Source organism: Sparus aurata, chromosome 9, assembly GCF_900880675.1.
Source record: "Sparus aurata chromosome 9, fSpaAur1.1, whole genome shotgun sequence".
NCBI classification, from domain to species: domain Eukaryota; kingdom Metazoa; phylum Chordata; class Actinopteri; order Spariformes; family Sparidae; genus Sparus; species Sparus aurata.
Genome location: NC_044195.1, coordinates 22,047,173 through 22,063,543, shown reverse-complemented (window position 1 = coordinate 22,063,543; position 16,371 = coordinate 22,047,173). Strand labels below are relative to the sequence as shown.

General features: G+C 40.8%; 1 protein-coding gene across 1 annotated transcript; it reads left to right on the top strand.

The window, feature by feature from the left end:
- The first annotated feature begins 4,213 nt into the window (after positions 1–4,213).
- On the top strand, positions 4,214–14,679 carry snx4 (sorting nexin 4). Its single transcript, XM_030429194.1, has 14 exons — positions 4,214–4,384; positions 5,113–5,237; positions 6,580–6,721; positions 6,898–7,047; positions 8,724–8,771; positions 8,906–8,961; positions 9,229–9,301; positions 9,803–9,864; positions 10,689–10,754; positions 10,908–10,997; positions 11,814–11,913; positions 12,054–12,199; positions 12,661–12,775; positions 12,906–14,679. The coding sequence occupies exons 1-14, from the start codon at positions 4,292–4,294 to the stop codon at positions 12,951–12,953; spliced, it is 1,314 nt and encodes a 437-aa protein (XP_030285054.1). The 5' UTR covers positions 4,214–4,291; the 3' UTR covers positions 12,954–14,679.
- The last annotated feature ends 1,692 nt before the right edge of the window (positions 14,680–16,371 follow it).

The following is a 16,371-nucleotide window of genomic DNA, read 5'->3' as shown; positions in this document are numbered from 1 at the left end:
TAAAAATAAACAATATAATAAGGTACCATGGTGGTTCACCCACACAAATAGGCCCACTGAACACACTGCAAGACTCTTTCCACCACTGTCAAAGGCAAGAATAGACAGATGAAGGAGAGGAAAATGAAGGACGGAGGCTACGACATGAAGCAAACCATGTGTTCCTTTCTACTGACCGCAAGGACTTCCTCTTTATGACCTTCGTGACCAGCCTTGTATACAGCGCAGACACACACACACACACACACACATAAACAAGCACACAAAGTGCAACTCACCGAAACTTCCTATGAACCAGATATCTGATAAAAAATCACATATTTGAATGTTTCTAAAGCAATGATGACATTATCTCAAATTATACAAAACATTTAAAGAAATACAAATAAAAACGTGAAATTGCTGCAAAGGGATGGCATGAATTAAATTGTCAGGTTTTGATACACTATCAACGCAACTCCACTGCAATCTTCCAGAGGTGACATAGTAGTCATGACACAGTTGACACAAGCCCGCTGACACAGCAACGCTTGAAGATACAGCCTTGATTCTACCGTTGTGAAGAATCATCAACCAATTTCAAGCCTGTCGTTTTGTAGGTAACATCACTGAAAAAGTTCTTTACCAACACACACATATACACATACACACATATATATATATATATATATATATATATATATATATATATTCTTTTAAATTCAGTTTCTCTAATGTCAAGATTGGTTTGATTGGTTTAATTCATTTAAGACTGCACTCATAACACCCCACACCCCTGTCCACTTCTGTGTAGCTGAGGTGGAGCAGGTGAACAGTTTTAGGTTCCTGGGAGTCAACATCTCAGAAAGAAAAGAAAAGAAAAGGCTCTGCAAGGCAACATGACCCTCACCCTGATTCTGTCCGCCAAAACATTCAGAAGTACCTGCCACCAGATAATGAAGCAGGTTCTTTCCTCAGGATACAGACTCCTTAACACTCCTGCCGCACTCCACTATAAGATATATATCTATTTTTTGGTTTGTGTGTATGACATAAAAAGACTACAACTTTCTTTATACGACCCTGCTGTGCTGTAGAATAACAGGTAAATCAACCTTTGAACCTTGAAATGTGTTAATAAACGTACATAAATGGGAGCAGACTTAGAGCAGGCAGTGAAAAACATTGGTTCTCACCAAGTCTGACTTGGTGACAGGTCATTCACAAACATCTCTAAATGGAACTTAAAACAGTGTTTGCAATTTCAACAATTTTGATTGGGTAGTAAACTGCTGATACACTTTATTTCTGTCTTTCCCTTCAGTTCAAAATCATTGCAAGAAATCTGTCATTGTGTTATTGATGCAGACTCCCTGTCAGGGGGGCCACATGGGGGTCCGGACTCAGAGTTACAGGGGCACTGGCCCCTGTTGGCCCCCCCCAGATCCGCCCCTGCTGCTCTGACATGTCAGAGTGTCCTCCGTGAAAGAGACCTATAACACTCATTCATACTTATATATGTACAGCACTCCCAGACCATTCACGTTCCACAGGATTCTGACTGCACGACAGGTTGTTCAACATTACTGGACGTTTGCTTCCCTCTGCTGTTCAACAGTCAAACTTCAACAATCCTTTTTCAAGATTTTCCCTCTAAATTATTATCTATTTGATTTTTTAAATTGCCTTTTTTGCATCATACAACATCCAGTTGATCAGTGTTTTCAAACCCCACGATTATTATTCCTGTTTGTCTTCAGGTTTTTTTTACATTAATATCATGACTTATTATATAAAACACACATCGGTCTGAATTATGGTCACTCAGAAGCTTTAGGTCAGAACTCCCAAATATAGACAAGACAGGAAAAAACACACACCCACACACACACACACACACACACACACACACACACACACACGCTCGGACTGAATATTCTAGTGGCTCAGTGCTCAAGAGTGTTTGTCAGAGTGGCTTTAAAAAGTTGTCAAATGGCTGATTACAGTCAACCAAACAGGGCTATAGGTGTGTTTGTGTTTTTGTGTGTTTGTGTGTGTGTGTGTGTGTGTGTGTGTGTGTGTGTGTGTGTGTGTGTGCATATGTGTGTGCATATGTGTGTTTGTCTGCGTGCCCGTGTGTGCGGACAGGAAGTGGTGGTGGCTGGTTTGAGGTCAGTGGCAGGAAAGAATGGTAGCTATGCTGTTGCTGTGACTACGGCTGGTCACAGCGCAGGCTCTGGGTTTCCTGACACGCTGCAGTTCGAAACCGCATCCATCCATCCATCCATCCATACCTGCTGCCTGTGTGTCACTGAACATTTACAGTCATCAGGTTGATCATCTCACCTCTACAGCTTCTCTGCCAATGCCTTTCTCCTTCCCTTTCTATTTTTCATCCACCCTGCGTCCCACAACACCCCAGCAGCCAACTCCATGCCCAGTGGCATCTATATAAAATGCTTCCTTACTAAATGCTGCTCCACCCTTCTCTTTAAACATTAAACGCTGCACAACAGCGTGACCACAGGAACTAAAAGGCCGTGTTTCTGTGCTGTTTACTAGCCTGAGGCAGACCGCATCCCTCTCATTCACATCTGGAACCACAGCCATCTACAACCAATGAGAGGGGCACCGAATTATATCACCACAGTGAGGATATTCATCACCTATGGCACCTTTTTAAGAATTTCATTAACGGACAGCATGAAAACATCGTGTGTTATGTCTTGAATGTATTGTGTAAGGTCTAATACCTTTGATAGGACAAAACCCCGATGATCCTCATTTAGAGAGCATTTAACAGCATCGTCAAGCACCAATCTAGGACCACTGTTATGGACGGGTAATTGTTTACACACAACCATCATATTGTCTCCTGAGTCACTGCTTGGTAATCATTCAGTAGGGAAAACACTTGTGATTCCGCAAACAGAAATAATTGCCAATGGGCATCTTCCAAATATTCAAGGCACATTATTATGTCCAAAGTTGCCAAAAATAAGAAATCACATAATACGACCAAAAGCATGGGCTCTGGGGACATAATGGAAAACAACAAATCCCAAACCAATATCCCACCAGTAGATGTCAGCCTTGTAGAGGGAAGCTGTCAAAGGAAGCAGCAAATGATGCCAGAAGAGGATAATGGATTCACCAATTCAGCACAGCTGCATGGAAACCGTCGGCAACTGTCAATTGACTGGCTTCAGCCAGCATGAACCATCATCATGTCGGCTCAACAATTTTTTTTGTAAAACCTGCAGAGAAACACAAGGGAATTACATGTTGCTGAACTGAAAATCTTTATATGGTCTATTACAATGTTAAAGGATAAAGGATAAAGGATTCAGTTGTTCAGGAGAATGCTGCATTGCTGTTTCCCTTTGAGGCTCCAGAAATGTTTGGTGGACTCCCCCTCACCATCCAGGGGTGAGTATCCAGCATAATGACTGAATCCGTCCTTTTTTGGGTGAACTTATCCTTTAAGGTCTCATTACTGGTACTGAGTTTATGTTGGTGCAATGGTGGTTGTTACTTCATATCATCATTTATCATATTTTTATTTTAGTTTAAACAAAAGACTATTGCTAGAGGTGATTCTGATGTTAAATTGTTTTTAATTCATGTGCACAACCATTAATTAATTAATTAATGTATTAATGGTGCACTATGTAGTTTTGCAGATTAGAATTTAATCTGAAGAAAAAAAGCTAAATAAACAAACTCTCTTTGTTGTCATGATTGAATAAACAAACTGACCTTAAAGAAAAACAAAATTGTACTGTTGACTATGTTTATATTTGGCGGACCCTGCCACCTTTCTAGCTTTAAACAGTGTTCTGGCAGCTAATATATTTTTTTGTAAATATAAAAATTCTGAGTTTTAATTTAATCTCAGAAACTACACAGTGCCCCTTTAATAAATCAACTTATCTTATTGTGTTTTATTGTATTCATTTTCACTCGCCCAGTCCTCAATGATCTAATAAAAATGGGATATTTTAGTTTTTAAATTAAACATTATAATGGTCACAGACGAGGGGGGGGGGGGGGCAACATGGGCCAGTGCCCCCGTAACCCTGAGTCTGGACCCCCTTGTGGCCCGCCTGACAGGGAGTCTGCATCAATAATATAGATTTCTTGCAAAAAAAGTCGGCCCCAACCTGCCCCCCCCCCCCCCTATTAAAACTGGTCTAGAACCGCCACTGGTCACAGATCCCTGGCCTCAGCTTGGATCGCGCATGCGCACATCGGAGGAAATGGTCCACTCTGCCAGCTCAGCTGACAACAGCAGCACCTCGGCAGCCAGAGGATGATGGCAGACTCCGCAAGTAGCGAAGAAGTAGCTGTGATCGGTAACACCGATATCACATCAGTGGAATCTGAAAACAACCTCATAAACACGGTCGTACTTGTTTTATTTTCTATCACGAAAATGTTTGGGGTTTAAAAGCCTGCATTCACCGGTTAAAAACTTTCCCCAAACAGGCCTAATGTAGTGTTAGCTAGGTGGAGTTTGTGTCACAGGGAGCCACGGAGACTTTCACACTCACCTTTTCAAAAAGCTTTCGGAACATTAACGGGCTTTTAAAGCTGAATTTAGTGATTTGCTCTGCACGGTAACGTCAAAGTTAGAATGTCAGCGTAAGTTGCTGTTGCTAACAGTGGTTCAGAGCTAACTCCACTTTGTAAACTTTACTCTTGATGTTAGCATGCTAGCTAGCAGGTTTCAACGCTAAGCCTAAAGTTTTGTTTAGCTCGTTTGAATCACAGTCCGACAAGTCCAGTCTTAACTACCGTGTTGTCAGGATAGTAAAAAGACATTTTTCGTCTTCGGTGGTATGACTGTCATGTCTTGTGACCTACACACTCCTGTCATTACCCTGTATAATCTTCAGAAGCAAAACAGCTGCCTGTGCCTCTGTTTCCATCTGGTGTCATGCTCGTCTGCCTGATTAGATTTGAATGTTAACACAACTTTATCATCCACTTAAGTCCCTGAGAACCACACTCTCGCTCTGAACTCATCTGTCTGCTCACTTGGTGTTATATTATTTTGTTGCTCCCTCTTATATCTGTCACATGAGCTTGACATTCCCTTTCAATAATTGACTTTTTTTTCCTTGTCTGTAGATGGTGGAGAGAGGCACAGCTCTGTTGAGAAAAATGGAAATAAATGTGGCGGAGGCAGAGAAGAGAACAGGGAAGAACACAGTGAACATGCAGGAAACCTATACAGTCTACCTCATAGAAATACGGTAGGTGGGAGGCTGGGAATCTGGTTTTCTGCTGACGTTTGATAGACTTTTTATTGTCTGTTATTGTCTATTATTGTTACCGCATAGGCAAACATCCCTATGTGGAGGTGCAAAAAAAACGCAGTGACAGGAAGAATAAAGTGGCACCACTTCACCTACACTTCCTCAATATTAAAAGCACACAGGACATTTTCACCTGCCACAACATTGTTGTATTGTAATGTCTTCGCCTTGCGAGTCTGTGTGTGTGTCTGTGTCATCATGGCAAAATGAGGTCCTGGAGACACCTTTTGTTGCAGGAACTACCATAAAAGAAGTGGAGTGTTGGTAGGGGTTTATATGTCCGTCTGTGGAAACACATTTTTGTCAGTGTGATAGCGTCATGAGATAGTCACCACAGTGGGTCGATGTCAGGGTTGGCTGCTCCACACTATATACCCGTGGCCCCCATTTGTTTTGAAGCAGCCACAAAAACTTGAAAGAGGTGTAGTGAAGATCAAAAAAAGAAGGCAGAGTTTGAAGATAAGCGTTGCCCGACCCATCAGTACAATTGCGGCAGGTGCGATCCCTCGAAAGATGGTCTCTAGCTGCTTTCTTGTTCATAGTTTCTTTTCATCGTGTCCCTAGAGCATTGAAGCTGAATGCTTTCTTTCAGTGATGCAGGTTGGCGGCCTCAACAGACCTGGGAATCTCTGGGTATCTTATTATTTGATTGGATTCTACAGCTTTTATTTACCTTGACCAAATATGATTGCAGCTTTTCTATTTATGTTATGGATTTCGACTCGAAGTTCCTTACAGGTGCATTGATCAACACTTAGGATAAAGATTAGCTTTTTTAATTTGTTTTAGTGATACAAGATTAAAAAAAATGGAATGACTTGCTGTGACTGTGGTTTGTCCTGTTACTGTTAAATGCTGTGGGGTTTTTTTTGTAAGTGCATCTGGCTGATGCTAATTTCATGGTAGAATGGTAGTTTCAATCGTTTTTTTTGATAGGCTACATCATTAACAACAAGCCTCCTCCACACACCTGCTGTGAAGCGGAATGGCGGCCGGGAAAAAAAACTGATTACCCCTCTACCTTGTTCGACCCCCTACAAGGCTGTAACTTCATTACTACGACTGAGGCGATTACTATTCAGATGACACTTGGAGAACTCTCTCGTTTAAATGATAATCACACAGCCTGTGACAAGATTACTTTCACCTGCCCTCCTCAGAAAACTCCTTTATCAAAGTCAGACTCAGATGCGATACATTGCGAGGTGCTTTTTCAAATGTCTGTCACTTCTATGGTAAGATCTAAAAATAACATTTATTCCCATTTGTCTGGCTGCAGACCAGCTGAAACCGTCCCTGAGGGCGGTACGCCTGCGACGCCTGACACCCTGTGGAGACGCTACAGTGAGTTTGAGCTGCTCCGAACATACCTCCTGGTCACCTACCCCTACATCATCATCCCCCCACTACCAGAGAAAAGGGTGAGTGACACATACAATTAGAGCACAATTCATTCCATGTATTTGATTTGCTGATTATAACTGCTTGAAAGTTTGTGATAGAACTGAACCTTGCTTAGTTTGCTCTCAGTTTCCTCCTGGTTGTAGAATACACCCTCATCTTTTCTCTTTTACCCCTTGAATTGTGTCTCTTATAGGCAGAGTTTGTGTGGCACAAGCTGTCAGCCGACAACCTCGACCCAGACTTTGTTGAGAGACGGAGAGTGGGCCTGGAAAACTTCCTGCTGCGCGTTGCATCACATCCCGTCCTCTCCAATGACAAAATCTTCTTCCTCTTTCTTACAGAGGTTAGTGCTCAAGCTTGTTCCGGATATTGAAGTCCTCTGCCATTACGTATGCTGACGTGCGTGCCCTCAAACCCTCACAGTCTGACAGATTTCCAGCTGACAGCACTTTGATAGCACCATGGCAAAACAATGCATGAGGCTGTGCCGGTGGGTGGATACAAAGTGTAAGAACTCCAGTCAGAGGGCATATCACGCTGCAGTGGAAAAAATAGAGGCTGAACCGGTTTTTTGTAGGGGCCCTCTACAATGACACCTCTGTCATGACCAACATAGTGATCACATTGATATGCACGACAGAGCCTTTAAATAAACCCATACAAGGTAGAATACATCATTCTAATTTGCTGTTTATCCGTCAGTTTGGAGGTGAAAATACTAAACTGCTAGCATGATTAAATAGATTAAAGTTGAAAAATTAGTCCTTCGTGCATAGTCTTGTCATTTGAGTATGTCACACTTTCGTCTAACCAAATAGAGAAGGCATGTTCTGAAGAACGTCTAAAGAGAATGAAGTTTCGGAATAGTTGGGTGAGAATGAAGCATCAAAAATAGAATATAAGCTTTGAGACATACTGCAATGCTGACTTGAATTTGTGTTGAAAAGCAGCTGATGGAGTATGACGAGATGTTACAGTGAGAATGAATCAAATACTCTGAATCAGACTGAGAAAGTCAATAAATCTCAATATATCGATGATTAGGAACATTTCAATATTTGAATAGAGTTCCTGGCTTGAATGAATGAAAAGATAATAGCTCACCTCACATTATCGTGGTTCTACCTCCAAAATAGTAACAGCTATTACTCAAATAATGATATGGTAGAACTATGAGAGTCTTGTGAGCACTTTGTGAAATTTGTGTGTGTGTGTATGGTAAAAAATGTGTCTTGTGGAGCAGTTTAGAAAAATGGATGCGTTTGCCTGCCTCCAGATATTTTTGCTCTCAGTTTAATGGGACTTAATGCGGCAGTTGGTCTGTGTTCCTGTCAGTTAAACGCCCACCGAGCCAAAGGTTTTTGTCCGATTGCCTCCAGAGATCCACTGTAACACTAGCATGAGTGTACCTACAAGCAGATGTCGTTATTTTTTCTGCTGGATTGAAAATTGTGGAAGGGAGGGTGAGTTGAAGATGTGGTTTTCTGAATTTTTTTGAGCTCCTCCCCACTGCCAGTTGGCTCTTCCACTCTGGCTGTCAACACTCCAATTTTGCCATTTAAACGCCGGGGCTCACCTCCCCATGTGCAAAACAAGGTTTCTTTGATGCTTTTTTGCGGGGGTACCAATGTTACATTCTGGGTTTAGCTCTGCCCAAGATAACTGCGATTGGTTTAAAGGGGCAAAATGTAAGGATTTAAATTGAAAGGTGGCCAATTGTTACATATTTCCTCCTTTTAAAAGAAATTCAGACAAGCAGAAATGTGATTTCCCCCAATACCAGAATGATAATTGGTGCAGCCAGACCTGTCTCTGGCGCGGATGTAGTGCTGTGGAGACTAGAAACACCTTTTAAATTGGATTCCCGGTTTTATATTTTATTGTCTCCCTCTAGCCTGTAGCAACATGCTTAATCCAGTGCAGCCTCTTGTTGTGTTTTGTTGTAGTGCTGTAGTCGGCTGGAAAGACATTTTGACACAGTCTGGTTGATAATCCTGTCTGTTATCTGTCAATCCTCAGGAAAAGGGATGGAGGGAGTCCGTTTTGGATACAGGTTTTCAAGACAAGGTATACAGTTAGTGCACACTTCTTGTTGAGTAACCTGACGGAAGATTTTCTCTTAGCTAATATCTTTCTCTTTGAAAATTCTCCTCTGTGGAATCAAAACCCTCCTTAACATGTGCAATTTTGTCCCCTACCAGGTCGACTCCAGATTAAAGTCTCTCAGTGCCATGTTCAGAGTCAAGAACCCTGACAAGTAGGTTAAAAACAGACCGTTGGTTTTGCCTTTTTTCATTTGCCAATACAACATTTTGCTTGGATTTATACAAAGTGGGAGATTAAGTTAGATCACTGAATAGTTTCTCAAGAGTCTTTGATGAGAAACACTGGATTAAATATGAATGATCCCTGTGGCACAACAGTTAGTTGGAGGTATGATAATTAGAGTTTCTGCAGGGCAACACAAATAGACAGATTAAGTTAAACACTGTTTGATTTATGATCCATTTGTTGTGTTCTCCAGGCGATTCACAGCACTGAAACAATACAGTGATGAACTGAACACCGTCATCTCTCAGTTACTCAGGGTGCGGGCGGTGAGTTTTGGCATGAACACAGACACACACACACACATACACACCTATATTTAACTGTCTGCTTAGTTTTGGATTTGTTTTTTTGCAGACTGTTTTGTGTAACATTGGTATTTCACCCACATTTAGTTTGACAACTCCTGAGAAAATTATCAGGGTATTTAACATAACAGATGTGTGTCTTTCCTCATCATTTACTTCAGCCATTATGTCTTGTGCAAGTAGTACACAGTTGGCCTGTGTTAGCTCTTGTACTGTGAGTGCTGCCTACATATATTCATGAGCCATTAGTGTTTTACTTTTCCGACTATCCACAACAGCAATTTAAAAGCTGCATCGGGCTGTAACTGTGTTGATTCCCAGTGTGATCGCCAGCGCGTGCGAAAGTAATTTATGTCAATGTTCATTGCTAACATACAGTATTGACTAAAGGGTTTTAAATTGGTAATCATCTGAGGTGGAATAATGTGTTCTTAACGACTGATTTTATTGTCTTTATTCTAGAAAGTAGCAGACAGGCTGTATGGAGTTTACAAGGTCCACGGTAACTACGGCAGAGTCTTTAGGTGAGAAACAGATGTTCTTTTGTTACTGCATTTCAGCAAAGGAGTTGAGACAAAGGCTGACTGTTCATCGCTTGGTGTCGCCTGTCTCACATCTAAAAAGTTGCACTTGAACACACCACAAATACTACAGCCAGCAGCCAATTATGGGAGAGGAAATGCCTCTCCATACCACCAGGTGGTAATTGTTTGTATTTGTCATTAAAAAGGGAAACTGAGTGAGGCGGATTGTGGATACACAAACCACTGTCAGGATAGCAGTGTATTTATTCACCACTCTTGCAAATATAAACCATTTCTAATCAAGCATGTGTCCGATCAAATAGTTGCAAATGGCACTGGAGAAACTGCGCTAAAATGGGGAAATCATGGACACTACAGCCTCAGGCTCAAGGGGCTTTTACTTTTCTTTCTCGATTTCTCTTCCTGTCGAACAGACAATCAGAGGGATTACTCTCTATCAATGGGTTTTCCAAAGGTTCAAAAGTTAAAATTAAAACATTTGGGGCATAGGCTGTCTACATGTAGTATGCAGTCGGTTTCAAAAGGGGACTATAGGATAATTCAGTTATTCATGGAGACACTGTGTTTCATCTTCACCATTCCAATTTGTTTTTCAGTAATTTTTAACCTGAGGATGGGAAATTCTGTTTTTGATTTGTGCAGCTAATACAAACCCATGATCAGAAATGTTTGAAGCCTCAAGAGTGGTACTGTAAATACAAACAAAAATAATGATGTATTAATTAATAAGCAAATTGTTGCATAGGCCTTATGGCTACAAGTACTGACCGAATAGAGGGTGTTGTTTTGACTTGTGTGTCCAGTGAGTGGAGCGCGATAGAAAAAGAGATGGGAGATGGTCTACAGAGTGCAGGCCACCACATGGACACGTAAGTAGTGAATTAAAACCTCTCACATACCCTAACTTACACTCAAATGTGTTTTTATATAAACACTAATAGACCAATCATTGACCTATTAACTCAGACACATTGTTATATGTAAGGCTTTTTTTGCATAAATGCGACTGTGTATGTGCACAGGTATGCTGCATCGATAGATGACATTCTGGAGGAAGAGGAGCACTACGCAGATCAGTTGAAAGAATACCTTTTCTACACTGAGGCCGTCAGGTGAGTGTTGGGTGTATCTTTATGAGGCCAAACAAGAGTCTTCCCAGCAATATAAGCGAATTTTGCTCACACCCTTATCAGGATTGAGAGACCTTTATGGCTGCATTGCCCTTTGAGGTCAGCAGACTTTATGACCATTTGAATCAATCTTACCATGTGTGTTAAGATGGAGTAGACATTGAGATATTATACACGTGTATATAAATCCTGCTGGAGTGTTTGATTAGCTGACTCATTTTCAAGCACAAATAGCAAAACGTTTGACAGTTCCAGGTTCTTAAATGTGAGAATTTGCTGCTTTTCACACAAAACACTTCACGATGTTGCCTTCTAGTAGGATGTTGTGGTTTTCTAATGTTTTATGGATCATATAATTAATTTATTCATCTTGACTATAATCTGCAGATCAACTGATAATGTACAGTAAACAATTGTTAATGCAGCTCTAAATTTGTATTGTATTATACAATACATGCCTCCTAGTTCAGCACATAGGTCGTTGTTGGATTCTGGCACCTAATGTTAGTCCTTGTCCTGTATCTACAAATCAAACATCATCCTGTAATGCAAATGCTTGTTTGCATATTTAAACATAAACCTTCAGCAGAGCACATAATGCTGACCTGTAGTGACCGACAATCACTAATGTTCGGGCTCCTTACCTGGATGGAGATCTGCAAGATCTCACTTTATTAGTAGTAATGGAAGGGTTACCTTACTTAATATTAGTTACAGAATGCAACAATGTAATGGAATACTCATTTAGAGATGGTAATCAAGTTTTAAAAAGTTGTCTGTTTTTGTGTGTAAATTAAGGTCCGTATGTAGGAAACACGAGTTGATCCAGTACGAGCTGGAGATGGCAGCTCTGGACCTCGCCCACAAGAAACAACAGAAGGAGGAGCTCGTTACTGGGGTAACACACATCCCTCACTTTTAACAAAATTTAAAACCGGTTTTGGTGATCTGATTTGATAAAAAAAAAAAAAAAAAAAAAAACTGAATCGCTTAAATTTGTTTGTGTGTATGTGTTTCTGTGTGTGTGTTTGTGTGCAGACAGTGCGTGTGTTTTCTCTAAAGGGGATGACTAGTAAACTGTTCGGCCAGGAGAGCCAGGAGCAGAGGGAGAGCCGGTTGGCAGCCTTGGAGCAGGGTATCCAGGAGGGAGAGGAGTCGCTCAAGGAAAAGAACACTGAGTGCCAGTAAGCTCAACACCATCGAGTTAATCCTCAGTTTACATAATGTTACACTACAGAATATCATAAATGTGTCACCACAACTTCAGAACATACAGTGGGTGGTTGCAGCTGTCGGGACAGAGTCTTCAGTAGCAGAAGAACTGATACCTGATCAGTTTTCCCAGCATTTAATGATGGATGGATTTATTCCCTTGAAGTTAGAATCATTGATCAGGTAGACCAGAGCTAAAATCAGGTGCCATGTATGATTTAAAACACTTCCGTGGTATTTTTCATTCATTTTGATAGAGTACGAAACCCACCTGTATCAATAAAGAAAAGCAGGAGCTGGCACTTACTGTACCAACTGCCATGTTGTTTGTTCAGATTCTTCTTCCTCCACCGGCTGCTCTGTTCACTCCCCCGCCCATTCCTGTTCCTCCACACAAAGTGACATTTGTCTTTGTTTGTGATTGTGTCTTCAGAGAGTTCATGCGAACAGCCTGGGAAGACATTGAGCGTTTCAAAGAGCAGAAGGACAAAGATTTGCGCGAAGCACTAATAAGCTACGCTATTATGCAGATCAGCATGTGTAAGAAGGTACGGAGTTCTGTATGTGTCCTCTTCTTTTCCACATTTTGTTTGTTTTTGATAACCTCTACTAAAAACATGTCTGCCTTTGTATTTCTGACATTAAAAATGGTATTGTATCTTTCTTTCAACGTCTTAGGGAATCCAGGTGTGGTCCAACGCCAAGGAGTGTTTCAACAAAATGTGAGCCACTTTCCAGCCGATCCAACTCCCCTGCATCAAAACAGTCAATCAGATTGTTCAGAGCGAGACCGTCAGCCGAGGCGAGACGGCCGCGGGAGCCCGAATGCTGCCTTCACTTTGTTTGCTACGCTGAATCGAAGCTACTTGGAATGATTCTGACACTTTTTCTCTCCCTGTCTCTCGCATGCATACATGCACACACACACGTTTATTTACACAAAGCCTCCAAGTCATTAAGTGGATCCACACCTTTTAAATCCAAGTGTCTAATTCATACTATTCTCTTGGCATTCTGCTGATGTGATTTTCATACTGCAGACGATCAAAATTCTTAATGCTGTGTCGTCGTTGGTTGCACAGCTGACAGCATTTTGCAGTTAGTACGCTTCTCCTGCGTTATCCCTCACCCTGAAAATAAGAAAATTCTAGACACAAGAACACAAGACACACAAGAAGCTGCGCACTTCAGTTACTGTTTTTTAGAGTAATTTGACTCAAAGAAATTAAATGAAACTTTGTTTTGAGCTTTTTCTTTGAGATTTCACAATAAAACTGCAATAAGTTGTCTGATAATAATATTTTAAAAGGGGGGCAAGAGTGGGAAGAAAATACGACACTGAGCTGAAGGCCCCAATAGCCTTTTTTCTCTGAGCTTACTTGTCCTAATGACGAGCGAGCATCTGCAGCAGCATGCGGCCGCCGAGAGAAATAGAGCTGCACTCAAATGATATCTTCAGGCTTCCCAAATGTAGCAAAACTGTGCATTAAAACAAAGGGGAAGAAGTTGGAGAATGGAACTGAATAAACTCAGCTGGAATTCTGGTTAATAAAAACACCATACGGAGATCAGTCAGAAACAAGAAATCAGATAATAAGGCAAAGGAAACATGGACCACACTTCAGGAAACCACTACACGTTCACATTTCCATCTCTTCTTTTTCTTTTCTTTTTCATGCTGAAGTCAGTGTTTATGCTGCCTTTAATCAGCTGACCAAAGTGCTTTTGACCAAGTACTTGTAGAGTACAGATCACATGTGGGGAGCAGAGGGAAGGGTTGACAAGCTTGGGGTGGTTTTGGTAGTTTTCATTTGTTTTGTGCCAAAAGAAGAGAGCCATGAGTAAGGTACAGTCCTGAAGGCCTTACAGCTTTTGTTTCAGTGAAGCCTTTTTTTCTTTAACTCTTTTACTCTTTGGAAACATGGCACCCTCACAAACTACCTGATCTACCAAGTGCATCAGTAAGTGTTGTTAAAAGCAACACCCAGAGATCAATAGTCGAGTCTTTTCTTTGCTCTACAGCTTTATTGCCACTGTCAATGTGCCTCACCCCTTTTTTCTGCACTAAATAGTCGACCTAAGTTCCAAGAATGCCTCAGGTCAATGTTTACGAAGAAATACTGACCAAATAGTGGAAAACTTTTATCTATGGATACGTTGGATCCTCCAAATCTGGCTCAATACATGCGCCACTACCGCTTCCTTTATGATATCCACCTGAGGAGGATCTTTGGTGCAGAATGAGTACTATATGTAAAAAGTTGTGCAGAGATTATTTCATGTGCGCTGACCCTGCCTTTTCAGAACGTGCATTAATCAATTTACTGGAACAATCCCAAAATTGAGGCTTTATGTATGTTTTTATAATAAATGAGTTCAATGAGAAATTGTTTTTATGTTTATGTAATCAATGTGCTAAGACACTAATAAACATGTTTCTTTTTTAAAACCATTTTCCTTGCATTCTTATAACAAGTGATCTACAAAGGAGTCAACGATGACACTGAAAAATGTGTGTGGGACACTTCGCTGGTTTTCGCATCAGATTACTTAGTGAGGGTGTTTTCATGTGTACGTCTTGGTTACATGGCATTTTGTATAAATCTAAAAGACACCGTTTTTTTAATTGAGCAACGCTGGAAAAGGTCATACTGGCTCGATTCATCTGTGTTCAAGTGACACACACACAGCCTTACCCCCATGCAAATACTGTCTTTCTTTTCCATGACACACCTGTCGTTATGGTGTATGAAAATCAGATGGGCGTGTTGGTGTGTTTACTATCATGTGATGGTGTTTAGAGTTATCAGTTTTGTTTCCGGAAACAGAAGAAATAGGAGTTATTGCAAACACGGTGGATAAACTGTTGAACGTCTATGATCTTCCTTTAACTACATGTAATCCAATCGTCATGCAATGATGAATAATGTTGTGTAATGTTGTATATTTAATAATACATAAGGATTTGTCACCTGTTGAAATTAAAATCAAGACAAGTAGAGGGCAGCATTTTACCAGAGTATAACTGCTTACTGCTACAAACTGTAGCGTTCACTAGTTAGCACAGTTAGCTGTGCAGCTAGCGACCTGGACTGGGAGCTTGAAGCACTGGGGAAGTGTTAGCGGCCAGCACAGGACCTTTGCCCAGGATGGGAAGGGGGCACGCTAACTTCTCTGCAACACAATCGAAGACATCTGTGCGTCAAGTCTTATTTCTGCACATTTTGAAGATCATTTTTCATTAATTGTTTGAATGTTTTAGAGTAAAATTCTTATATAGGCCCACTGCACCTTTAAGGTGTAAATGAAAACATTGGATTTTGATGTATGGTGTTTGTTAAGGTGTTTTGTTTCAAGCCGTGGAATAAAAAAGAAATCCATAGGCTATTAAAATTCTTGAAGAAATTATTTTCATGTTAGTTAAATGTGTGTTTTATTAGGAGGATCCACACTCTCCTACACCTCTCCCTTTACCATTTTCCAATTATGATGAACATTATGAAAGAAAAACCTGAAAGGTGATGTAATAATATAGAAATATGAGTGGAAAAAACATGGACGTTGGTCCTTACGCATTTATCTTGAACTTCTCAAAATGGCGTTTGTAGTATTTGTATTTGGCCCACGAGCTTCTGATTTGCATTGGGATGTGAACGCATTATATGGAAAAAACAGGTTGAAGAATTGTGAAATTACGACTGAATGGCGCCACCTGCTGACCAACACCAGTACGAAAAAAAAAAATCAATTTGGCAGAGAAGCGTCTTTACAAAGTGGTGAGGAAAAAAGAGAAGAGGAATCTGAGTAGAGGGAAAGAAAATGTTCCTCTTTTCAGATCCACCTACTGGCTGGTTTGCATGAGGTCATTTGTGGGTTTCTCAAATGGAAACCTAACATTAATTTAACATTAAAACAGACCAGAGCCTTAAATTTTCCACATCTAGTAATTCAGTGTACCCCTTCACAAACCTGATATTTTAATAAATCCGAGCGAGACCACAGTCTTATTAGGCTGTAGGAAGCCAGTACAGACCACCTAAATCACTGGGAATATATAACTTTATATGGAAATATGTTTTATAGGCAGAGGACTACTGGCATGAAATCACCTTTAACTGTCTCCTTTAATCCCCTCTTACCTTTA